This window comes from Arvicanthis niloticus, chromosome 1 (assembly GCF_011762505.2).
Source record: "Arvicanthis niloticus isolate mArvNil1 chromosome 1, mArvNil1.pat.X, whole genome shotgun sequence".
Lineage (NCBI taxonomy): Eukaryota > Metazoa > Chordata > Mammalia > Rodentia > Muridae > Arvicanthis > Arvicanthis niloticus.
In genome coordinates this window covers 136,276,680-136,303,245 of record NC_047658.1, presented here as the reverse complement: position 1 = coordinate 136,303,245, position 26,566 = coordinate 136,276,680, and the positions used below count along the sequence as shown (strand labels likewise).

The 26,566-nt window shown below is 42.4% G+C and overlaps 1 protein-coding gene across 1 annotated transcript in view; it reads right to left on the bottom strand.

Moving 5' to 3' along the window:
* Slc1a1 (solute carrier family 1 member 1) overlaps positions 1-26,566 on the bottom strand; it is a 76,229-nt gene that overhangs the window by 18,730 nt on the left and 30,933 nt on the right. Inside the window, exons 2-4 of the mRNA XM_034499115.2 lie at positions 17,426-17,566; positions 3,320-3,412; positions 751-865 (exon numbers count right to left, since the gene is read on the bottom strand). Coding sequence (XP_034355006.1) covers positions 751-865; positions 3,320-3,412; positions 17,426-17,566 — 349 coding nt within the window. The remainder of the gene's footprint in view (positions 1-750; positions 866-3,319; positions 3,413-17,425; positions 17,567-26,566) is intronic.

Below are 26,566 nucleotides of genomic sequence, written 5' to 3'. Positions count from 1 at the left end.
GGTCCTGTGTTGCCAAACTGCCCAATACGTACATATCTTGTAACGGTATTACATTTGTTTTTGCTTGAATTGATACTTTCAATTTACTAATTGTTTGACTACTTTAGAAAAGAGGGTTTCTCTGTACAAGAAAAGCATACATTTCTCCAAGTTAACTTTGGAACTGACCACCCAGTTCTGCCCTGTAGCAAGGGCATTTCCTGCAGCTCTGTCCATGCCAAGTCCTACACTGAATCCTGTTTTATCCATTACTCTCTGAACCATGCTTGGCAAGTAGAAAGTCCTGGCTATGTATTACTTATGGCAAAATGAGATACATGATAATTTACAAATTATTAAATATTGGATTGGGGGTGGTGGTTAAGTAGGTATAAAGCGCTTGTTGTACATGTGTAAGGATCTGAGTTCAAATCCCCAAGAACTCATGTAAAACTGGGCACGGTCATCATTATTTATAACCTCAGTGCTTATATGGTAAAAATGGAGGCAGATACAGGAGAGTCTCCAGAAGCTCAAGAGCCAGCTACCCTGGCATACACATCACAGGGCCAACCAAAAGATGCTATCTCAAATAAGGCTGAAGGACTAACAGCTGAAGTTGTCTTCTGACCTCCACATATGTACACTATATATACATTCATTTAACACCCATTTACAAATGTTAAAATATCAAAGCAGTAAATCACTCATGGGGCCTCATGCAACTATACAGATGGTGCATCCAGGAAGCCACCCACTGGCAAGACTCACCTGATCAGGTCCAACATAGCATCTACAGTGCTGACTTCAGGGGTGTTGCCCGTCCTGTTGATGTCATTCACTTTCTGAGTGGCACCAGGCTTGATGCTCACAACTAACACAATACCTGTAACCAAGAACAGTAGTCACAGAGAATTAAAACCTTTCAGGGTATCCGGTGTCCCTAGGTGCCCTTTGGAGAACCAGTTGACAAGGTGGTGCAGGCAACCCTGTGTTATGGAAGGCCCAAGTTCCAAACAAGATGCTAAGTCTTAATTACTACCTTATCCCCACCTCACTGCAGTGAGAAAGTGATGTATCAAAGAAGTCTTCTAGCTTTTCCTTTTAATAAAGGAGTGACACCCTAGAATTGCTTCTGGAAACATCAGGTAAAGGGATCAGTCTTTCCCTATTCTTCAACCTATGAAATCAGCCACAGGGGATTTGAAATAAAGGCACTTCATTTGTTTAATGCCTTTCTGTTCTTTTTTTATTCAATATTTTATTTATTTTCATTTCAGATGCCATCCCCCTTCCTCATTCCCCCCACTCATTAATCCCCTATCCCATCCCTCCTCCTCCTCTTTTGCCTTTATACTGTTTAAATTACATGCAAGTATTAAGGTCAGTTCTAGGTTGAGGAACTAGCAATACAATAGATGCAAATAGTCCAGGAACAAGGAAGACAACAAATCCAGATAATCAAGGAATATGCACAATAACCAGAGTCCCATGATCACTCCTGTGATCACTATTTCTAAGGGCTTATCAGGATGATCAAAATATCTGCACCTACTTCCCTGTCCTAGCCCAAAGTCATTTTCATGCCTGAAGCCTAATTCTTTGTTCTAGCTTAAGATCTAGATTCCTGCCTGAAATTTCTTCTTTGTTCTAGCCTAGGATTTAGATTTCTGCCTGAAATTACTACTTTGTTTCATCCCAATGTCAGATTCCTGTCTGCAGTCCATTTCCTTGTCCTTGGCCTATGTCAGATTCCTTCCAAGCAGCCCATTTCCTTGTCCTTGGCCAATGACAGATTCCTGCCAGGCAGCCCCAAAAGCTCTCCACATCTCCCCCTTTTTACTGCATAAACCAGACTGAGCCTGTCTTAAGTCATTCTGACAAGAAAGCCTTCCTTACCCATCGTGGAATATGCATTATCATAAGCAATGCACTTTATCTTAGGTTGGTAAAGCTCTGTGCAGAATCTTACCCATCCTTGGCTTGCCAGCCTGTTAAATTAATAACTCTGTCTGGGGGTCTATTTTTAGTTTCAAGTCATGTACTTTGGCTGCCAGCCTGTTGATATAGTTAGAGACAAGCTTTAATATGATGGGCAGGAATAAGAGTATTCCCAGGGCAAGAAGGGCTAGCATGATCAAGCTATCTGCAGATAAGAGTCACATGAAAAAAAAAAAGCCTTCTGTAGACAGGCCTTGACTATCTGGAAAGCTCTCACAAGAGGTGAAATCACATATGAAGGGAGTTTAGGGAGGGATGGCTGATCTTATTGCTGGGAAATGTCCACATGTTACAGCACCTGAGCACACAACTGGAGACTACGTTAGCACTGAGCTCCCATCTCTTGGGGTGTACAAGCAGCAGTGGGGAGTTATAGAAGAGATTTGGGTACCAGAGAGGGCTTGACTGGAGGGGAGCAAAGAAGAGAAAGCATCCTCGAGCTCTTTTTCACTCCTCCAGGAGGAGGTGATGCCAATGGAAGGGGGTCAGATCTTAGGATATAGACAGGCCAGCCTTCTGCTGCTGGGTCTTCTCATCAGCAGTGAGGGTATGAATAATCATGGTCTCCCAATATGTATCATCTTGCTTTCTTTTTGCTATTTCCCCTTTATGTCTGTCTTCCCCAGGGATCTTTGAGAAATGGCTTTGGTTTACAGCAGGGTTCAGCTTCCCACTCCCCAACCTTTGGCTGAGTAGCTCTAAAACTGCCCCACAGCCAACCACATATCAGTTCATTAAAGTGGAGTGCAGGGGTCAAGCTGGCTGCAGTATCTGGGAACCCTTCTCTCCTTTCTCCTCATTCTGGGGATCCTTTTTAAAATGTTGCACAAGTTACAAAGGCTGGACCAAGTTTTAACACAAAACCATACTAACAATGATGGGAGCAGCCTGTTCTCTTATTAGCACCCCTTATTCTACCTGCAAAGGATGCCAGTGGTTAGCTTTCAGTACTGTGAAATGCAACGAAGTCCAGCCTTTCTGGAACTGCCTTCTAATTATATTCTACTACTTTAGGTTAATTATTTGGCTTAAGATAATATAAACTCTTGGCCTTACTTCTTTCTACTTAATGATACCAATAGAGCACAGAAATGTCATTTTCTCTCCATTTCTTACCAGAGAATTTGACATCCAGGACTATGGTCAAAATTCTGTTGGTATTGCATTTCAGTCCCATAAAGGGTATTAGGCAGACTCAAAGGCAGAAAAGGCCCAGGATAATTTGACAGTATTACTTTCTGGCTAAAAGAAAATGTTGCACAATTTAAGAAGCCCAATTACTTTGTGAACACAAAGTTACAGTTACAAAGAGGAACAAGGAGTCAGAAATAAGTATCACCTAGGATCACAGCAATGATGGTGGTGGAGAAATAATACAGTACGGCACGCAGACCAATCTTTCCAGACACGTTGGAATCCAGTGCGGCGACACCTGAAAGGAGATGAGAGATAGATCAAGTCAGTTACAGTAAAATGGCAGATTTCCAGCACTAGGGACTCAAAGAAAGAGCTGGCATCTTCTCTTCAGCTACGAGATGCATTTCACAAGATGCAACTTATTAGATGCAGCCAACACTTCACAATTACAAGTGAAGGATTCAGAAGTGGGAGCCCAGTGGGGCACAAACTCCCTACCCAGCTTATTTCCATGGCCTCTGGTTTTCTTGGGGTTGGTCATAAGAAAGAATCCCCTTCTACAAGAGATGTATGAACTTTGTCAAGATCTTTACATAATATCACATAAGATCAAAGTTAAACCTCCTTTGCTTAATGTCTTCTGACCTCCACATATGCACACTCATGGTATTAAGGAACCATTTATCTTGAGCAAAGTTAATTATCTTATTGTTCACTGACACTCATGTACATCACAGTTGCGTTCATCTCTGTCTTTTCTATGAGGAGGCTCAAGATGAAAAGATAACATCTATCTTTGGTTATTAAGGTACTAGATATTGATCACCCACCCCTGCCCACAAACATTTCATCTCACTAGCTATAGTTAACATTCTAGTAAATTTTCTTCCAATTTTTCTTCTCAAAGTTTTGTAACATAGGCAATTTTATAGTCAACTAAAAGAATGGTCTTCACTGTTACATACTTACCCTAAGGATAATTTTAATGGATACATGATTGTCTGACATATGGCTGGACTATAATGTATTTTATTGGTCATTGATGGATCTTTAGATTGTCTCTGAACCTAATACAATAATAAACCATGGTAATTTATTATCCACCCTTCCAAGCATATTTTCCACTTCTCTTTCATGATTTCCAAATTGTTCCTAGGTGGACAAATGTATTATCCATGTCTGCTACTGTAAGGTATTTAAAAAATCTGACTGAAAGGATACAATGATTTTTATAGCACTGGAAAGTTAAGAGACTTAATGGACACATTGTTAGATCTGCTTTCAACCAGTCTTAGTTACCCTTGAAATAACCAAATATTGCCTAGTCTTAAAGAGGTTTGTCTGAAAGGATGGCTGTATTGAAAGTCCAAGGCAGCAGCCATCTTTGTTAGAAGTACATGCGAGTAGAGCCAATTGGTGTTCTCTAGCTGAGTTTCTGGGAGGGAGATGGGGCAGATTGAGAAACTTTCCAGCAAGCTGTCATTTAGAGGTTTCAATTTCTACCCTGCCTGATTTCCAAGCTGAGAATCCTATTTTAAGCCGAAGGAACACCATAGAAAGTGATTTTGAATTTTTGCATGCGTCCTCCCGCAGCTGTGTGCAAAGCCTAGTGTTCAGGGCAGCAGGAGAAGGGAAGAGGTTATCACAGGGTGACTTCAAAGGGAAGGCACTGGAGCTGAAAGGCAGCAGGAGGCACAGGCTGCTTTCATAGGCACTCCTCACACCATGAGAGGCCTGTCTAGCTTCTTAAGTGCCAGAAAGATTGTGTGCCACATATTTCCTGATGTATCTGATGTACAGGAAAACTCTACAAGGATGTCATTGCTGTTGAGATGACAGCATTTCTCATTCTAACTACTGTTTTTTTTTAAACTTTTTATTGACTCTTTGTAATTTCACATCTTGTACCTTGATCCCACTCATCTGTATCATCCCCTTCATATCTGCCTTCCACCTGTGCAACCTCCCCCCAGAAGAAACAAATAAAATAATAAAACAAACTGTACTGGCTGGTTTTGTGTGTCAACTTGACACAAACTGGAGATATCACAGAGAAAGGAGCCTCCCTTGAGGAAATACCTCCATTCTCAATTAGTGATCAAATGGGGGCAGGTCCAGCCTATTTTGGGTGGTGCCATCCCTGGGCTGGTGGTCCTGAATTCTATAAGAAAGCAAGCTGAGGAAGCCAAGGGAAGCAAGCCAGTATGCAGCATCCCTCCATGGCTTCTGCATCAGCTCCTGCCTCCAAGTTCCTATCCTGGGTGAGTTCCTATCCTGACTTCCTTTGGTGATGAACAGCAATGTGGAAGTGTAAGCTGAATAAACCCTTTCCTCCCCAACTTGCTTCTTGGTCATGATGTTTTGTGCAGAAATAGAAACCCTGGCTAAGACACAAACCAACCAACCAACCACCACCACTACCACCACCACCAACAACAACAACAAAAGCCATCTTGCCATGGAAGCTACAGTGTATCACACAGTATAGCCTTTTGTCCACACAACTTTACATACAGATGTTCATTTCAATGAGTCACTGGTTTGATTTGAGGCCTCTGACTTCTGCTACAACCATCAGTACTGGATCCTCACCAGGACTTCTTTCTTAATCCTGTTGTTACACTGTGTCATGAAGATCCTGCAGCTTTGGATCTGCAGAACTGGCCCCTTCATGTGCTCTAGAAGTTCATAGATGGGATAGTTGTGGGAGTGGGCAAACTCAGAGCCCTCGATCTGGCCCTGGGTGGAAGCTGAGTTGATCAGCCCACCAGCTGTCCTGCACCAGGTGTCACTAGGACCAGCTCTCCCATTTTGACCAGATAAGGGGCAAGGTCAATTCTCTTGCTCTCCAGTGCCTACAGCACCAGGGCCAGCTCTATTATGCTGCCCAGGTGAGGTGCAGGGCCCACTCTTCCGAGTGCTGCAGCTAGTGAGGAGTGGGGCCAGCTCACCTGCCTGGTGCAAGAAGGCTGAGAAGGCACTAAATACTGTTCTTTAATTAATCTGTGGACTGCCCATCTGGAAGGTGGTATTTGGAGAGAAAGTCTCTGGCCTCTTCAGCACCCACCCAAGATATTGTTAAGGGTCCATTTACCCACCTCCAGGGCAAGACAACAATCCTCATATTCTAGAAGTCTAGTCTAGTCTAGTCACATTTTGTGTAGAAAAATAGGTGTCCTGAGGAGAACTTATTTCCTGACAGTAAGGTAATCAAAAGCAGCAGTTGCAACAGTAAAAAAAAACCAACCAAAACACCCAAGATAGCTGAAGGCCACAATTTTGAACAATTTTTGTCTTTAGCATTTGTACTTTACAGAAGTTTCAATGATGTCCTGTCTTAAGCTTTGTTGTGAATAAGGGATTGAGTTAATTATCACCAGGAAACTTCCCCGCTCCCCCCCCCCCGCCCCCCGCTCCTCCCAAATTGTGCTGTGCTTAAATACGCCTAAAATAAACTACTCTGGACTCTCGAAGTTTGAACCAACGTCAGCTACTGAGTTGTACTGAACCAGGTTTCCTTCGTGCCCGCCTTGGATCACCACTCTGCTGGCTGAGGTCTTTGGAAAGACCTCCCCAAATGGGGCCATCTCATTTCTGGTCCCTCCCCTTTTCTCTCTGTTTCTGCTTCCAAGGAGATGAACTACCTCTCACCACCATGAGTTCAGCGCCTCAGCTTGGACTTCAGGACTCAGCTGGTGACAAAGGGCTTTTTAATAATGGGATTCTTGGTAGAAATATCTTAGCCAGACACATCCCGGAATAGCTGCAGCACTCTCTTGTGTCTACCCTTAGGAGGCTTTGGTTCCCATTCCTCTCATAGGCCTCAGCCATTGTTTCCCAGTCAGCCAAAGACTAACCATCAAACTTTTCTATATGGTTTATTCTCTACCATTCTAACATAAAAAGGGGAGGATGTCACAGCCCCCAAACTCAGGCTTTTGGAAAACTTACAATGAGTCATTGGGGGTGGGGGGGACTTGGTGACTACTCTGGATAGACAGAAGGGACATAGGGAAAACAACTATGTCTTCAAAACTATTATAGAAACAAAGACAGAACTTAGTGATTATGAAATGTCTATCTGAATAATATAAATTCTTCACATCTGTAGAAGATGATGGTGGTGGCAACAGACACACTGTCTTGAGCAATTGAAAGATAGAAAAATTTAAGTTGACCCCCTGAACCCTATCCTTAAAGCAAAGACATAAAACCTGTAAGTCAAACACTGTGGCGTCTCAGTCCCAGGAAATTAGCTGACCATTCGTACCGATGGCCCTAACTAAACAGCCCTGAGACAATTGGTACCAGGATGCCATAAGCTTGAGATAAGCCTGACCCATTTGAACTGAAGCTCATGATAAATAGTGTGAAGCTAGTCCGAAATAGCCATCCATCTTAAGAATTTGAGATCAAATGTATCGATGACCTAGTGACCTGTTCCCTCTCCTTCCTCCTTCCCTAACTCCACCTGGTTTGTGAATTCTTCCTATATAAGCTATAAGAACTCGTTGCTGGGTGCTGACTTCCTCTACCCCTGCATGGGTTACAAGTGAAGGATGCCCTAGCATGCTAGTTTTGAGTAAACCTCTTGCTATTGCATCAACCCGTGTTTCTCATGAGTGGTTGTACGTCAGCATTAAAGGTGAGCATTATTAACCCATTTTTATAGAGGATAAAACTTTGGCTCAGATGTGCTAAGCAGCATGCCACCATGCTATGGAAGTATGTGGTGAGCTAGGATTCCAACTCCAGTTTGACCCTAAAGGCCACGTTCTTATGCACCATGACACATCAACTCCTTCCATGTGCTATAAAATTCCAAACCAGCATGTAAATACAATGTTGAAATTGCATTTACGTTATCCACTGAAGTAGCCTCAAGCTACATCTGGCTATAGAGCACTTGACAGGTGTCTAAGTGACTGAAGCATTGAATTAGAATTTTACCTAATTGAAATTAACCTCAATTTAAATAACCATATGTGACTGATGACCATCACATATACAGACAGCACAGTTCAATCTCTACACATTACCAGACTGTTGAGCATTAAGTGGGCACTCAGCCATGTCCAGGGAACAAACTTCAGCGTAACTCCATCAAGGAAACTCCTTGAAGCCTCTCCTTGCCATCACAGGGGCAGTGGACAATAAGCTACATTCTTTTGCATCCAGGCTCCCTACTACTTCAAATCCTGAGCCCCTTTCTTCCCTAGATCGGCAGTACAGTAAATAAAATTCTCTGTGAATGCTTGTACTTTGAGCTTTCCACGTGACAGGAAGAGCCATACTGTTATAGGCTATCCCTAGCTACCCACAGCTTGCTCCCAAGGTCCACTGGGTGAGCAATGCAGAGGTGAGTGGGCAGGCTCCTCAGAAAGGTCCTACACAAAGTGTCCTGGTTCAGTTCCCAGAGCAGCCAATGAAAATAAAAAAGCCCATGAAAGATCATGTTTAGCCACTTGGTGTCCCTCAACTTGGTTTTCTTCATTATTGTGCACCCAGTTCGTCAGAGTCATTCAGACATTAGTTTTGTCATTCTTAACCCCATGGAATTTATTTACTTACTATAGCTTAGACAGGCTAGCTAGGTCTGTGGCAGGTTAGAAGGTTCTCCATACTACTTAATAATGAGATGCTTCATGATGTCCTGGAGCAGAGCCCTCATAAAAGCTAGAGGTGTCACTAGGCAAAGGACACCAGGACAGACATGATAGAACTGGATCAAAGACAAGCCTATGGTAGGATCACTTTTCACGGCCAGAGACAGTTCTGAGGCCATGGCCTAGAAACAGGCATAGAACTCAAGGTTGTCCTTAGAAGGGAAGGGCACCTGCTGGCTCTTTATTTTAGGAAAAAAGCCATTTTCTTTATTTGCCTCAGGAGGAGGCTGTGAGGAGTGAGCTGGGGACACTGGCCTCCAGCCATCGGGCAATAATCATCTGAACTTTTTATATCAACACTACAAAGGAAGCAGGGTGGGCTAAACAATAGCAGGCTTTAAAAATAAACACCCAAGGCAAGCGACTCCTCAGAGTCTCTGACTAAGCGGCCACCCACCTAAGAATGAAGTTTTCGTGACAGTCTCTGTACCTTAGAGTCAAGGTGTCAGGATGAACGAGATCTCTCTGTTGCCAGGCATTTGCTAGAGCTGCAGGGTTCTGAATGGACACAAGTCAGTGTTACACAGGAGTTAGCCCACTATGTGGGTGAGTCTAACTCTGTCACCAGTGGAGAGGCCAGTTGAAATGAGCATGGGTTTTGCGCCCAAACTCGATTTACTCAACATAGTGCGCTTTAAAAGCCTGAATCTCCTTCAAATTGATAACGAGGAACAAACAGACCAACATCGATTTGCACAGCCTGTGAGGATTAGAACTGGTGTCTTCAACTGTGGCATCAGTGGTGGGTGACGTGTCTCTGGGTGACATAACACACTTCATAGACATCCTCACATCTGTTTCCCCCCCTCCATCCTTCACTACACAATCATTAAATATACCCTTTAAAACATTAAGAATTTCACACTGCAGTATAATCTCCCAGTGGCACTGAAGATAAAATAGTAAATCCCTACCCTGGAAGGTGAGACCCCACAGGCATCTCTTCAGCATGTGTGTACGCAGGACGAAGTACATCCCTCCCTCAGCCTCTCTCTATCAGGCCAAATTCCTCAAGACTTCTGCTCATTGCCCCCCCTCCCCACCCCCAGCTGCTTCTCCTCACTCCTCATCTGGCTTTTGCGTCCTTCCCTTGGGGTCCTTCTCTGATCTCCAAGTGTCTATGGCACCCTGTGCCTATTGTGTTTCACTTAAAAATAAAAACAAATAGACTCACTAACATTTGACTTTTTCACTAGGCTATAAGCCCCATAAAGTTTCTCAATCTCTCTCTCCTCCTCATTTCTCTCTAAACATGTACACACATATACACATACATGTGCATGTTTTAGAGAGTGATAATTTAATATTTTTATGTGTGGTTGTCTAGCCCAGCCTTCTGCGAAGCAGAATGTTCTACAATGGAATTCATCAGTTCCAGGTGCTGCCCTGAGATTTAAGTGATCTTGGGAAAATGGTTTAATCTTGTTCCAACTTCTGGTTTCCTTATCTCTACAGATGGAGATAAGCCCCGCCTACTTTACTACTTCTTAGGGTTGCAACAAAGAGTAAACAAACGTTGCCATTTTTAAAACAGTGAAACAATTTTTCTATTCTCTAGGGAAAACAAGGCTGGAAGACGTCACATTTTTGTTAATCTAGGTCATGGGAGATCACATCTGTCAGGATGAAAATTCTGGGATGGGAAAAGGTGGAGGGAGCATTTAGAATGTACATGCGTCACCTGTGGCATCTATATTTCCTAAAGACACTCATACAAAAAACTCCCTTAGAAAGGGTTGCGACATAACTTCATTATTCTGCAAAGTTAATAAAATAAACTTGTCCTTAGATGGCATTAAAGAACAGTCACTCTGCAGCCCGTGCCGTCTGGTCCATGTTTGATGGCTCAAAGCCTATCAGGAAACAGGGAGTGGGGCCAGGGAGATGGTTCAATGGCTAAAGGGCTTGCTATGCAAGCCAAAGGGCTGGAGTTCGGATCCTTCACACCCACAAGAAAAGCTAGGTGTGACGGTACAAGTCTATAACACAGAATCATGTAGGGAAGATAGGAGGATAGCGGGATCTTGCTGGTCAGACAGTCCAGATGAAATGGGAAGTTTCAGGTTCCGTTGTGGACTCTGTCTCCAAAACCACAGATGTAAAATGATAGAGGTGAACACCTAATACTGTACTGACCTGTGGACTCCCCATATGTATTAGTGCATGTGCACATGGGTGTGTGTGTGTGTGTGTGTGTGTGTGTGTGTACTCACACAGTGCACGGTTTTTCAGCAAGATTAGTGCTGTTTGAGTTTTTTCAGCATCACAGAATATTAATGGCGTTGGTGGTTGGGGCCAGCTGTTCAGAAGACCCCACAAGCTCTTCTCAAGGCTTATCATTGAATGAATGCTTTCAGCACAGTATAGAGGATTTGAAAAACTCAACTGTTCTCTCCCAGTCCACACAAATGCTTTTACAGCAACAGTTAGCACACAGCTCAGTGAGATGATTTTTGTTTTGTAACACAACTGCATTTGCCCCTCTTTGCAGCTCCAAATTCTATACAGTTGGCAGCAGAGGCTTCTAATAGAATTTGTTATGTGCTGGTGAATGTTCCAAGCAGTGGGCAGAGTCTTTTACTATTAGTTTCATTTCTTGAATGACAGACAGCCTTCCTGCCTTCACATGTGGTTAACTGAACCCTAATACTGACCATTGTAACTTCTGGCCAATTCACAGATCTTCTAGAAACCCCTGACAGTTAACAAAAAGCACCAGGACACAGATTTTTTCAATTGAGCACCAGCGACATATCTAAGGTTTCAGAGTGAATGGCAGAATCCATGTTGAGAGCCAGGCAGTGTAGCTCCGACGTCTGACTCTCCTGTTAATCCACGAGGAGTTTGTTCCAAGTGTGCATTTACAGAGACTAGTGCATGTGGAAGTCACTGCTGGAACTCTCTCCCTGATTCCGCAGGCTTGTTGAGGACCTTGGTGAATTATATGAAGTCTTATGTGCATTTTCTCACTTAACTCCTCCCTCCCCTACGCTTCTAGAATGCTGGTTGAAGTCTTACCTCTATCCTGAGTAACTATAGCTTTTTGAGTTCCCTTCTGTATGAATTCCCTTCCCTTCTCTCCTGATTTCTAGCCTTCCTTCACGGTCCCTTCTAATACTGCCTCTACTGCCGTATTCCCACAAAGCATTTTGATATCCTCTTTTCCATTAGGCTAGGCCTTAAACTTTATATATTGTGGATATACCACAGAGCCTGGCTCACTGAAAACAGAGTGAGTTAGTAGTCTCCTAGGTCCATACTTTGAGAACATTGGAGAGACTCTACAGTATTACACCCTCCTTTGCAAGGGTTTCTTATATAGTCACACTTATATAGCACTGGATCCTCATAGCACAGAAGGCCTGGCCACTTGTGCTTGATACTCTGGGGCTGAGCATCTTAGGAAGAGACTGACGAGGGGCCATTTATCTGCCACTTTTCATTTTGTTACTGTGCAAGCAGCACACTCATGGAAAGGCTACGGCTTTTATAGGATATGTCCCTTTCCTTGTGGGAAAAGCATTATAGGACTCAAACTAATATAGTAATTCCTCTGGCTTCAAAGCTATGTCCTTGATGAGCTCTGAGAGGTTTAGGTCATCTTTATGAAGCTGCCCAGGCTTATTGCCAAGTTCCCAACCAAGGGCAGAAGAGGGAAAGGGAGACATTTAAAATGCTGGTAGAGCCCACTGGCTCTGGGTGTTATTCGTGGACTTTAGTGTGCTGCTGCATCTTTGCCTTCTCCAACACAGGGCTTTCTTTCAGTCTCCAAACCACCGTGAAACAGTGATTTCATTAAAAGCTGAGTGGAGGAAACTATTGAAGCTCCAGGGAAAGCACACGCTTGCTTTCTTCCTGGTGTTCTCATTCATCTCTCAGCCACCTGTGTTTACAAGCAGAGGCTTCTAGTGAATACCAAGTTGTACAACTAAGTGGCACATGCATCTTCAAGTCTTCTTGTCAGCATGGATACCCACACCTGGCTAGCGGAAGACTTTGGTTCCATGAACAGAAATGGCTCGAATTGACCCTCTTACAAGTGTATTTCTTTTCTCATTAGGTTTCATACAGCTGGAGTTAACACTTGGAGACTAAGGCGGAACAAAACCTGTCTGAAGAAGGTGCCTGACTTGCCATGCATGCCTCTGTGTGCTGGTGGCATTTTCAGGAAAGGAGCGGTCTTCCCTGATCTGAGGGAAGAAACAGCCATACAAACCAACATTGATCTGATTCATGCGGGACTGGACATTCTCTAGGATCTACTGGCTGGATAGCCAGCAACCCAGCAGGTACTAAGGTTAAGTACTTCGATGGGGCTCAAAAAATGACCAACCCTTCAAGGTACCAAAGGAGGCCTTCTCTAAGGTGGATAGTCCCCAGTGACACACATTACAGGAAGAGGGCACACTTCCTGGGACAGGAAGTCTGTGAGGTGATGAAGTCATTCCTTATTTGAATCAGAAGTTGTGTGTTAGGCTGTTGGAATGCTTTCATATGGAGGCAAAAGTTTCACCATCTTGGAGGCAGGTTAAGAAGAAGGAAGCCCTGTTGAGGAGCACAGACACTAAATAGCCCTTTCTGGGAGTGGCTGGGTACTGGGGTCTCGGCTGCTTCTGGTTACACCTAAGTCCTTGGCAATGCTCTGTCCTTATCCACTCTATGGAGAATTGTTGAGCCCCTTGATTGGATGGGGGAGTGGAGGGGAACCTTGTTGGGATCAGTGTGTGGTGGCAGCCATAGCAGACAGCAGGGGGTGCAGCTGAGCCGAAGGGAAGGGAGCACAGCTAAGACCTGGGTGGCAGCTAAGAACATCCAGGAAGCTGTGCCTTGGAACCTCAGAGTAGGACAGGAAGGGCTGATCTTTTCTTGTGCTGGTGGAGGGAGGCTCCAGTCATCAGACTTAATGTATCGAAGAGATGTAACCCACATATAAGCTTGTGGGTATTGGAAGCCTGTTCCTGAATCATAATTCTCAGGCAGGTTCATCATTTCTCCCCCAACTTTTCTGCTGGTTTGACAGAATTTGGCTTAGGAACTTTCAAAGGGTCTAAGCACACATCTTCACCGTGGCGGGAGGGTACTCTTCCTTCAGGATTTAAAAATCATGGTAAGACTTTCTGCTTTTTATGCCTCCCAGTCTCTGAAAATGGCCATCACTATACCATGGCTCCCTTTTTCATTCTAAGGCAAATTTGAGCTCTTATGTCAGTTCATCTCTACATGGTTTCATATGCATTTAGATGATAAGGGCATTCTGTGTATATACCTGTGTATCGTTACCACTTCTTGACTAAATGGTTAGTTTACAATCACCCCATATCATGTAGTATCAAGCCTAAATTCAAATTTCCCTGATAAGTATGCTTTCCTAACCACAAGAAAGGATGCTTGATGTTTAAAAAAGTAGCTATTAAATAATGCATTTTCATTCCACAGAGACTTTGATGGGCAGATTAGCTTTTGTTTTGTTTCAGTTGTTTTTTTCTTTAGGAGGCTCACTCTATTAGTCTGGGGTTAGAACTGATTCAACCCCACTCCCAACTCCCAGCTTCCCTGACACTACCACCTGTTGCCTTCTCTCTCTCTCTCTCTCTCTCTCTCTCTCTCTCTCTCTCTCTCTCTCTCTGTGTGTGTGTTCCTAGCAGGAATAGATTACAGTATGGCCCCAGGGATGCACTCAGGACTTTCGTGAGAAGGTCAGCATGCTAGGGTGAAACTAGTATTACCCTGTCAGGGAAAAGAGCTGAGGCAGAGAAGTAAGCAGAGGAACAGCAGAGGCAAAGTTTGAAGCACACAGGAAAGAGCTAGTCCACTCTCAGGTCTCTTCTTAAACTACAGAAAATACAAAACAAGACAAAGGAACATCTCAAAAACAATACACATTCCCCTCAAAAATGTGAAGAAGGCACAATGGGTTAGATTTTATTTCTATTCTCATTGAAAGACTGTTAATCTTTGTGTTGTGGGTCAACTTTTTAAAATGCAAATACAATGTAATGAAGTCAGGACTGTCACAATGTCTTTTGTGTTATGTGACTTGTTTCATTCTTTTGTTCTGTGTCAAACTGGAAACTGTTCTCACAGGCCATTCGGTATGTATCCAAACAGGCCTTTAACAGTTGCAACATGCTATCTTGCCCATGTAACATACATTCACACTGTTTCTCATCATTATGAATCTCTTATACCTGAGTCTTGGAACAGGTCTCTGTGAATATAGTCTGTCAAGAATTACCAGATGGAAATGTCAGAACACATTCCCTGCTGCCTCCCAGAGTGCTTCTAGGTTGATATGGTAACAGAAAAGGTATATATGAGTCTGCTTTCCCACGTTCCTGCCAACACTCTCCCCACTGACCTGACAATTAGAAACACAAACGTGGCATCGCCCTCTCAGGCCTGTTTCTGCTCCTGTCTTTCAAATCTTTGATACTTCATTGTTTCACATCAAAGGATTGAGGAGTGAGTTTGCTCCTGGCTGATGGTGAAGGGAAAGTGGAAAGATACAGGCCAGAGCTATGTCATACAGTTGGGACAGAGCTGGGTTACTGATGGAATCCAAGAGTAAATTATTTCCCTACATAATTTGCAAGGCCAGGCTACACACAAAATTCCCAGAGTGTAAATAATTGATGAGTTGTTTACTGATAAGAGTGACACTTTCCAAACACTATTATAGAAGTAGTATATTCATATATATTTTTTACCTTTTCTTCTAAACCTTGGCTTACTATATGAATTTTGGATTTGCTATTTATTCTGGATTGGCCTTTTTTACACACACATACATATATTAAGATTTATTTATTTTTTATGTATATAAGTACACTGTTGCTGTCTTCAGAAACACCAGAAGAGGGTTTCTTAAGATCCCATTACAGATGGTTGTGAGCCACCATATGGTTGCTGGGAATTGAACTCAGGACCTTTGGAAGAGCAGTCAGTGCTCTTAACTGCTGAGCCATCTCTCCAGCTCCAGATATATATTTTTTTAACTTCCCACATAAACCAAAAGAATCAAACATGTTACTCATCACATGGCTTATAAGCTTTGTATAGATGCATGCAAAATATATATCTTGATATATATATATATCAAGAAGCCCAAAACTTCATATTGTCTAAGAGTACAAGATTCAATTTAAGAATCTTTGATAGGGAGAAAAATCTAAGTTCTAACTGCAGTGCTTACAGGGGCCAGGCAGAATGTTGATGGCTTTGGTGTCCTCAAATGCATTTGTGCCAGCTAAATTGAATAGCTATCTCTTGCTCCAAGACTTGATGTGGGGAAACATGAGCCCAGTGTTTGCAGATTTAATTTTTTTTAATGCTAGAAATATGGCTATTTATAAGAACTCTTCCAAACTTTAAATGCTTTCAATAATTTGAATAAGCAAACATTATATGAGACAAACAATGGGTCTTCTGCTCCCCAACCCCTCGGGCTATTAGGCTTAAAAGAAACTGGTAATTTTAAACATAATTAAACCCATAAATAAAAGTAAGTAATGTTCTCTATAGGTTTCTAATAAGCCAAGAACACCAAGACCACTTAGAATGGTCCCTTGGGCTCTGGTCTGACTGGATCTTTGCACTTTGCGAATAGGCAAATGTGACAGCCTTTCAAAAATGTGCTGAAGACAGCAAATTCTGACACCCCCACTGCCACCTCTAATATCAGGGACTCAACAGACTGAGCCTTTGCCATAACAGTGTAGAAGAGAGTTCTGGAAGGAGGACTTGTCGAAACTCCTAATTGTATAGTTACATAAAACCTTTCCCTTTCAAGCCCATAACACTAGAGAGGAATATCATGCCACATTTTACCAAGTGTCATAATTAAAGTCAGTGTAAAAAGCACAGAATGCACAGAGCTGCATACCAACACCACATACATGGCATTAAAAAAAAAAAAAAAGTTAATCTCCGCATAAGAATAATTGTTGCTGTTTGAAGGAACTCTGCAGTATCATGATTTGAAAGCAAAATGAAAAAAAAATAATCCAAATCCAACTGTATTATAAATGCAGATTTTAAAGTACTAGTCTTCCAGACTAGGATGCGAACCCCAGTGAAAGCTTGCCCACAGCTCTTGGCAGCTGACACCATGGCAGGTTTGCAGGGCATGTCTGTAGCTAATGCTGAGCTCTGTGGAGGAGTGGAAGTGGGTGAGGAGCCAGGAGGAGAGGCACCCTCAGGGTAGCTGCACAGAGGTTAGTGGGCAGGAGAGCTGGAGCTGGGAACCAAAAGAGCCAGCTACTGAAAATATGATCAAAATTGACAACCGCATTTTTCCTGAAGACACAAGCTGACATTTCCATGGCCAAATATGCGTTTCTCCCCTTCTGTGTCCTAGATAGAGTTTTATTCATAATACATTTAAAAACAGGCATCACATGTTGGATAAATGTAGGTTTGAGCCAGTGGTGCCAGAGGGACAGCGGCACCTTGAAGCAATGCCACTCTGAGAATCCCACCACACTTCAGGTCAAGGAAATGTGCATTGCAAATGAGGGCTCTGCGCATGTGTGTGTGCGCACATGCCTATATGATGCATTTAATGCATTTTGATTTTTCCATAATCAGTAAAGAACAACCCAGGTTCTCACGCACTCCTTGAATAATCAGAAACCACAAGGTACCTGTGATCATGCTGGATATAATCAGTGGCAAAATGACGAGCTTCAGCATCCTCATCAGAATTTCTCCAGGAAAAGCAAAGTAGAATTTATCCAGATTTGAGAGGTCACTGTGTCCTCGAACCAAGACTCCTATGACAATTCCTAAGAAAAACGGGGAAGGGAAATGTTTTTAGTTCTCTTGCATATAATTTGATAGAAAAGTACTACAGGGTGCAAATTTCAAAGGCAAGAAAAGCTGCTTAGACCATCTCTCTCAAACCTATAAAGTTTAGACTCACTGAATCCAAAAGATAATGAATACAAAGCATACATTAAAAATATAAAAAAAAATATTCTTCACATGGAGGATTTCGTTTTCATTTCCTCTCCAGTTCGCGCTAGTGTAATGACATCATCAAAGGCTACCATGGGAAAGAAAAGATTCATCATCAAACCTCTTGCCCTCCTTGCCTCTGTTTTCTCCCCCTCCCTTTTCCTTTGTAGTACTGAACAGTAGGTCCAGGTGTCGTGCATGCTTAGTAAGTGCAGAAGTCGCGCAAGCTCAGTAGGTCCAGGTGTCGCGCATGCTCAGTAAGTGCAGAAGTCGCGCAAGCTCAGTAGGTACAGGTGTCGCGCATGCTCAGTGAGTGTACTAACACTAAGCCACACCCACAGTTCCCATACTCATTATCTTTTGCAAACCACTTTAACTCTTCTCACAGATCACTTAATACTTTATCCATAGGAAAGACCCTATACATATTTTACAGTTCATGTATATTTGCCTCTTTCTCAAACATGCTTTTTATAAAAAAAATTTTGGGGTCTGGAGGGATGGTTCAGTGGTTAAGAATGTTTGCTACTCTTGCAGAAGACCCAGGTTTTGTTCTCAACACACATATGGAGTGTGGCGGATAGCCCTAGCCTCTTGTTGTCATGGTAACTCCACTCCTGGGAGGGGCTGCAAAGGAGGAGTGAATCTTGTAAACCTTCTGTCCAATCAAATTTGTTAAATAAAGGCTACAGCCAGTGATTGGGCAGTAGAAGAGGAGTGGGAGGAGCCGGAGGCAGGAAAAGAGGAAGACCAGGAGAACCAGGGAGAGAGGGCGGCACGGAGTTGGCAGTTGGTCGAAGCTAGAGGGCAGTTGGTGGAGAGAGAGAAGACGAAGAAGACCTAGGAAACCGCAAGTTGTTAAGAGCTCTCATAGCCTGGGGAATAGTGTAGTTTAATGGTAAATCTGCCCAATCTAGGCATGCAGCATTCATTTGATACTTATTGACTTGTGTCTTTATTCTATGGACTCCCCATGGGCAAGAGATTTACCGCAACAATGGAGTGTCTCTCAACCACCTGAATCTCCAGTTTTGAGGGATCTGACTTCATTTTATCTCCTCAGACATTTGCGTGTACATGGTGCATGCTTTCACACACACACACACACACACACACACACACATGTTGGGAGCCGACTTTAGTAGAAAGTGGCTAGATCAACTTTGCAGCCATCTGGAACCATATACCCTGACGAAAGATTTGGTTTTCAATAGCCTACAACAGCTGAAGCACACTCTGATATCCCACATATTTTGTGTTGCTGTTTACTGCCCCCAGCTGCAAGGTGCACGTGGTAGCCACGCCTGCAAGGCATGCAGTTCACGTGCTGTCCACGTGCTATCCAGGCCATACATGCCTGTAAGATGCACGTGCTATCCAAGCCTGCAAGGCGCACGGTGTACGTGCTGTCCACTATAGATGCCTGTAAGGATTACGTCATATCCACACCTACAAGGCACGTGGCAAACGCCTATAAATACCTTAGAATTCCCTTCAATAAACGAGACTTGATCAGAATCTCTGTCTTGTCTCCATTCTTCGCGTCTCTTCCCCTTTATCCCCACTCTCTCTCTCGCTAGACCCTGACCCTTGGACCGGAACAGCAGCTTGGGCCAAGACACAGTGGCCGCCAAGCGTGGAGCGGAGCAGGCTGAAACATTTTGGCCCACAAAGCCAGGCAGTACGGGCCGGGACACACACACACACATAAATAAATGTTTTAAAAGATAAATTTTTATAATAAGTTCATTTCCGTTTGTGCAGCTTTTATAATTTTAATGGGAAAAATAGCTTTTGCTTGTTTTTTAAGACAAGGTCTCTCTGCGAATTCCAGCTAGCTTCAACCTTGCCAACTTCCCGCCTTAGTGCTGAGACTATAGATGTGTACCCTCACGTCTAACTAATTCACTATTACTCTGACAGGTACCATGTTTTGAAGTTTAATGCTTTTCATTATTCTTGTTATTTATAAGAAACGGCATGCTTAAATCTATAAAATTAAGAGTATATTTTAAAAGAATTGGATTTTTGTTTCTAATTATGTGTGCATATCTGTGTGTGTGTGTGTGTGTGTGTGTGTGTGTGTGTGTGTGAATGTTGCACACACGAGTGCAGTGTCTGTAGAGACCAAAAGAGGGCACCAGATCTCCAAGAGCTAGAGTTACAGGCTGTTGTGAGCTGCTCCATGTGGGTGCTGAGAATTGAACTCAGGTCCTCTGGAAGAGCAATAAATGCCCTTAACTTCTGGGCCATCTCCCTAGTCTTAAGAGTTCTTTTATGAAGTTTCTGATCTTAATTTCCTTATATTCTGAGCTTTGTAATTATGTAAACACAGAGACATGGTCATTCTTAAGAAATCTTCCGATCCCCCAGGGTAAACACAGAGAGAATCTCATGAATCTGCTCTACTTTAGGAGCCAATCATAAGCCCAGGTAGTAGCCTGAGTTTCCATCTGAACTTCTCTTAATCAGGGTTCCTATGTTCTTCTCTTTGGGTTCAATTAGTTTGATAAAACAGATTACAAAATTGAAGCAAACATTAAGGATATTCCAAAGCACAGGGATGAATGGCCAGGGGATTTGATACACAGTCCCACGAATGGGAGAAGGGTACAGAACTTCCTTGTCTTGTGGCACACTACTTCCCCAAACCACAATTTGTTCATTTATCTGGAAGTGTCAAAACCTAACCCTTTTACGAAAGCTTCATTATACAGACATGACTGACGACATTATTGACTATTGCTTTATCAACCTGTCCCCCTCCCTAGGAATGAATGCCCTGAATCACAAGGTTGGTTGGTTCCCCAGGCAACTAAATGCATCCTCTGGCTAGGAAGGCTCCTCATTAATCTCATTAATCCAAGGATTTATGTGTGTCCAGCAGCCCTGGGCCCCTACCTTGTATGCTAAAGTTTTAGTAACCTACATGATGAATCTCAGTCTTAAAATATTGCATGGAAAACTCCAGAAATAAATCATAGGTTAGTTATAAATAATTTAAATGAAGAAAAAGAAACAAGCAATGTTATAGATTCTTTGAAATCTTGCCTTAAGCCGTCTATGTGAAAACCATCAGTTGTATGGAGGCCCAATTTAACAACGACTTTGATTGCTAAGACTCATAAAACATTAAGACTTATCTTGTTCCAAATACTTCAAATAATATCTATCTGCTCTGCCTTTCTCTTCTCTCAACATACACATACCTACTTTAAAATCAAGAGATAAATGAGCTGGGTGATTTTCATCTCTTTCTTCCTGTGTCATCTTGATGAATGTCATGAGTGACAGGGGGAAAAAAAAGACTAAATCACAGGGAGATTCAAGGAAGATATCACTGAATATGCAAATCCAGGAACTCAAATAGCTCAGGAAAACTCAGAGTCATTTGGCCCAGTTAGTCACCACAAGGCAATGAAAGAGGAATTATAGGAGCAAGCTTCATTCAAATGCAAGTGTCCATTCTTCACCCACTTCCAGTCCACATGGATGAACACCACAAGATACGTTTTGAAGTACCGTAACCTTAGCTAAACTTTATTCTTCGGCGTATTCTACCTATGCACATATTTCCCAAATTCTAGCTAAAGTTGCTGGCAGCTAATGGCTGGGCAGGAGACAAAGGCGGGACTTTAGGATTCACAGACAAGGGGATGGAGGCAGAAGCAGGATCACCATGCTGGAAAAAGAAAAATATCCAGGCTTGAGAGGCTACAGAAGACAGAATACCAATCATGTAAGAGCTGGGGAAGAGAGGCCCCAGGGCCCCGCCTCTAACACCTGATTGGCCTAGGGTAACAAAGCTAAAATACAGATTTTAGTAAGTAGTGACTCAAGAGTATTGGAGGGGAGGTTAACAATGTAGATGTTTGAGAGTGGCCCAACCATTGAGCTGATTAAGACATATTAAATACAAGACTACATGTGTAGGTCTTTCATTCGAGAACTCAGAACATTGGGGCAGGTAGCAAGGAAATGCTCACGGCCACTGGATGATTTGAGAGGTCATATTGTTCAATGCTACATAAAGCAGAAGAACTGTATTGTCAGTCCAATGTAGTTCATATGCTAAAACCTAGTGTTAGAAACTCATGAATAGTTAAGACACTAAAAATTCGAAAATATTTTTAAATAAATTTAAAAAGCATGGCATCTTCATTTCTGGCTTTGTATGAATTGCCCAGGTTCAGCTTTTGTAGAAACCGTCAAGTTGCTTTGGATAAATTTAGGGCTTTTATGGAAAAGGAATCTTGGTATATAAAAACACTCCAAACCAATAACAACAGCAGCTGCAGAAGTGCTCCACGGAGGAGCAGCAGACCATGCCTGCTCAATCTTCACACTTACCTTATCAATGAAGAACTATGCCTGCAAGCATCTCTACCCAAGGTGAGCTGTAGGCTGTCAAGGAAAAACTGCATTATTTCTACAGGTTTTCATGGGAGAAACAATTCTCTGCACTGCCTAGCATTCAGTTAACTCAGTCTGATTCCAGAAGAAGGTTGATTTTGGTAAGGATCTAATAGGTCTCTCTGCAGCAGAGGCTTGAACGCTGTAAACTTGTAGAGTAAGAAGTGGTCTCCTTCTGACGCCACTGAGGGTTAAATAGTATCTTAATGTCTTCCCGACAAGAGAGGCGATTCTGAACCACATGTCACCATTGAGTCTGTGTCATTGCCATAGCAAGTGGTTTAAGCTTTGCTTTCATTGCTTTGAAACGTAGTGATCCATTCAGACCACCAACCAAATCAGTGATCTTAAATCTTCACTGTCATCTGGACTGGATTTAAAATTATATACAAGACACACCTTTGGTTTGTCTGTGACAGTTTCTCCAGACAGGATGCTGGGTAGGGAGGACATTATCTTTTGGTCTGAGGTCCCATATTGAACAAATAGGGGGAAAGGCTGAACTCCACATTTCTCCTCTCTGGCTTCCTCATTATGAACACAATGAGACCAAACACCTCACACCTCTGCCTCAGCTGCAAGCCCTTCAACCACCGAGACCTCTGCTCCACCATAGACTGTATCTTCAAACCGTAAGTTAAAGCAAACCTTTTCTCCCTTGATTTCTTTTGTCGGGCACTTTGCCATTATGAGAAAGGTAACTTACACAAGTGTTTTGATAATTCAGTTACCCAGACTTCTGATTATTTACAATATCCCATTGCCCGCCAGATCAAATATTACTATTTTTCATCCTATGCCACTTGAGAGCAAGAGAAGTGGGCCCTCTTCTTTGCAATGCTCCCTTTCCTGTCTTTTCCCCTCCCCAAATTTCCTTCTACCAGACCCCCCTCCCAAATTCTGTGAATAAGAATTCCTGGAAAGAAACTGTCTACAAATACAGATGGATTAACGCTCCAGTGATGTGGAGAGACAGTGTTAGTCCCAAAGATGCGAGGAGAAAGACCACCGACCAAATCATTATGACCAAATTAATTAAATCAAGCAATTAATTAAAGCAAGCTTTTAAAAATTCATGGGCATGGGTTGTCCCTCCCTAAAAGCAGGGTTCAAGAGATCAGGATTGGACATGAAGAAGACAAGGCTTTTATAGCTCAGGAGTAAGGGATTTCACAATGGGGGATTTGGCTGGCAAAATAGGTGGGGTTACAGGAGCAGAACATAAGCATAGCAAGTTAGTCATAAGGACCTCTTGAAACGGAGACAGGATTGCAAGGTGGTCATAATGACCTTTTGAAACAAAGACATGAGTGCCATTTCTGGAAGATGCAATACAGAATCATTTTTGCTTATAGTTATAGGTGGCATAGTCCAATCCTCGAGAAACAGGTTTAATCATAAACAGGAACGAACCTAGTTTGTCTTTTACTATAAAACAGCATTTACGCCTAAGATGGAAACAGGCTGGTTCATCAATAGGGCAGTTGCAGGTCAAAATATTTTGATTTATTAGCACTGGGCTTTTGTCTCTGACAAAAAAAGCCCCCTCAAAAGCCTACTTCTACACTTCCTGCTGCTTTCTGCTGTGGCCTAGCCAAGCCTGTAGTTTAGGAATTTTGAGTGCCTCATGAGAAACCCAAGACAAGACAGAAGCACTTGTTCCCCTAGACCTCAAAAGGTGGAGGAAACACCACACAACACAGAAACCCAACAAACCCACCTCATTCCTGAATCACAGGAACTGTAGAATCAGACTTCACCTTTGGTCTTTTGTGTTATTAAGCCTTTCTTAATTAACACTTTAAAGAAATCGAGATATATAAATTTGCTACATTTTTTTCAAAACTTAATGCACCTACATTCTATGTAATTGTGTCCTTTGTGTCTATAACTGCTTTCATATGTTGCTTGTGTTAAACCAATTTTTTAAAAAACAGACCACTTCAGTTCTCCTTAAGAAATTAATTTTTGCTATATGCTAAAATTGTTATATGCTAAAATCAATTTTTGACTTGTCCAATTAAAATTCACATCTATGAATTGCAAGTTGGGTAGTTTTCCTATGTGACACATGCACCATTTAAAAGTCACTCCCACAAACATAATGGTCCTTTTTCTCTTATTCTCTCTGTTCCTGATCTATCAAAATCTCTCTCTCTCTCTCTCTCTCTCTCTCTCTCTCTCTCTCTCTCTCTCTCTCTCATGTCTATACTCTGAGATGGCCTTTCACTCTCCCCAACCCCCTCAGTAAACCTCTTGTATAAGATCAGTTGCATGGTCCGATCTCTTAGCAGCACCTGGGTACCTTCTCTGACTAATCCTAACATACTCTAAACACCTTAAGACCTATTAAAATATCCTTGGGTATATTAAATGTTTCATAAAAACATAAAATGCTAATCATTTCTATAAAACAGCATTCATTAGTCATAAGATTTAATTAAGCTATAAAATGTAAAGTTACATATACAGATTTTAATAAAGATTTAAATATTGTGCATATTATAATTTGTATAATGGCTAACAAAAATCATAATTCTTTTTCAAAATATTTGTAATAGAAAACAAGTATAATGTTTTATTTATCAAAGCTGGACTATTTGTAAATTGATGGATATGTCACTAAAGATCTTTTGTTAAAGGCCTTTTCAAGAAGCAGATTATAGGAAATACAATCCCAGTAAATGATAACATTTAAAATATTGGTTTATAAACTCTACCTTATTTAGGATTACACACATGTGATTGTGGTTTTGTTGTTGTCGTCTTTTATAATGTATATAGTACCAAATTTGTTTATAAATAAATGTTTATGTTAACTTGACACAGCTTCCTTTTGGCTCTGTGTCCAAATCCTGGCCTCATTTCCTTTTGATCTATGTTATACCTGCTGCCTGTCCCTCATGTATAACAAGGGTCATAATGACTGTCAACTTTAGAAAGTCATTGGTAGGATAAAAACAAGACCATACATAATGAATGAAAAGTAATGTAACCGATTCAAAAGTACCCGGCTCTCGTACTAAACAGAGGTGACTGATATCAGCTTTTGTGGGCTATGCATGGCCCTGAGATGTTTTTCTCACGAGACTTTCAAAGTTATGGCTCTGACAGGTGTCATGGTCACCAACCTCAAGAGCAACAGAACCAGGGCTGAGAGAAGTTAACAGAAGGTATTTTCAGTGTGTCTAAATTTACAAGGTCCTTCCCTTAATCTATTCCAATTAACCGAGCTGAGCAGCTTGTACTTCAGGCCCTTAAATTTAAAAAAAAAAAAAAAAAAAAAAAAAGGCCAGAATTGAAATTAGGGCACATAAAAGATCAATGGAGTTCACTGAGTGTGACATCATACCTCTGGCTGTCCTTGAAATACAATTATCAGGGTCAGAAGAGGATTCATGTGATGCGGTTTTTTTGGTGTCTTCTGAAATATTTTTCTTTGTGGTTCAATGACCTAACTAAATCCCGTCAGTGTTTACTCCGCACAGCGATCTGTTTCAGGCTCCAGTCCGTGAGGACCAATTACAGATGTAGACCAGTAGAGTGGGGTTCTTAAGAAACTATGCACAAACCTGACAGGACTTCATGCCAGTTGACCGAGATTACTTTTACTCACCCAGCAATTAAGAGAGCCTACAGTCAGAATTAAGATCTCACCAAGGGTAAACCACTCGTCCAAATCCAGGGAAGTTAGGGCAAGTGAAGAGGACTGATTCAGAAGGTATCCATTGGACCATGTGAAGCACACAGAAGGAAGGAAAACAGAGCATAAATCTATGTACAGGCACGAAGTCTTAAGTTCATATTCTAGCACCCCACAAAAAGCTGGGTGTGGCCATGTGAGCCTGCAATGCCTGTGCAGTGGTCCATCCTAGTTTCAGATTCAGTGAGAGACCTTGTTTCAAGGGACCATGGTAGAAAGTGATAGAGCAAGACACCTGACGCCCTCCTCAGCCTCTGGGCATCATCATCATCATCATCATCACACACACACACACACACACACACACACACACCAGAAAAAGTCTATTGCTCAAACTTTGATGTGCATATACATCACCCAGGGATCTTGTCAAAAGGCAGGTGCAAATTTGATAGGATCAAGGCAGGAGTAGCAGAGATATAGAGGAGAGAAAAGCAGAGTAGCCTAGCAGGAACACACATATGGACTTCCTTGCCACTACCGATCTACACTGGCAGACCAGAAGGATCCTGCTGCAGGCTTCAAGCCAGGGGACAGTGAATAAGGCAAACAGGCTGGCTAGTCCCTCTGTAAAGGTCCTGAATAAGGGAGTATCTTTGCCCACTCTTCCCCTGTCCTCACCTTCCTTCATGAGCTGCAGTATGTCTTTCCCTATTGTGTCTCTGTGTGGGGCTCCAGGCTTTTCTGTGTGACACAGTGTTGACATGAGAGT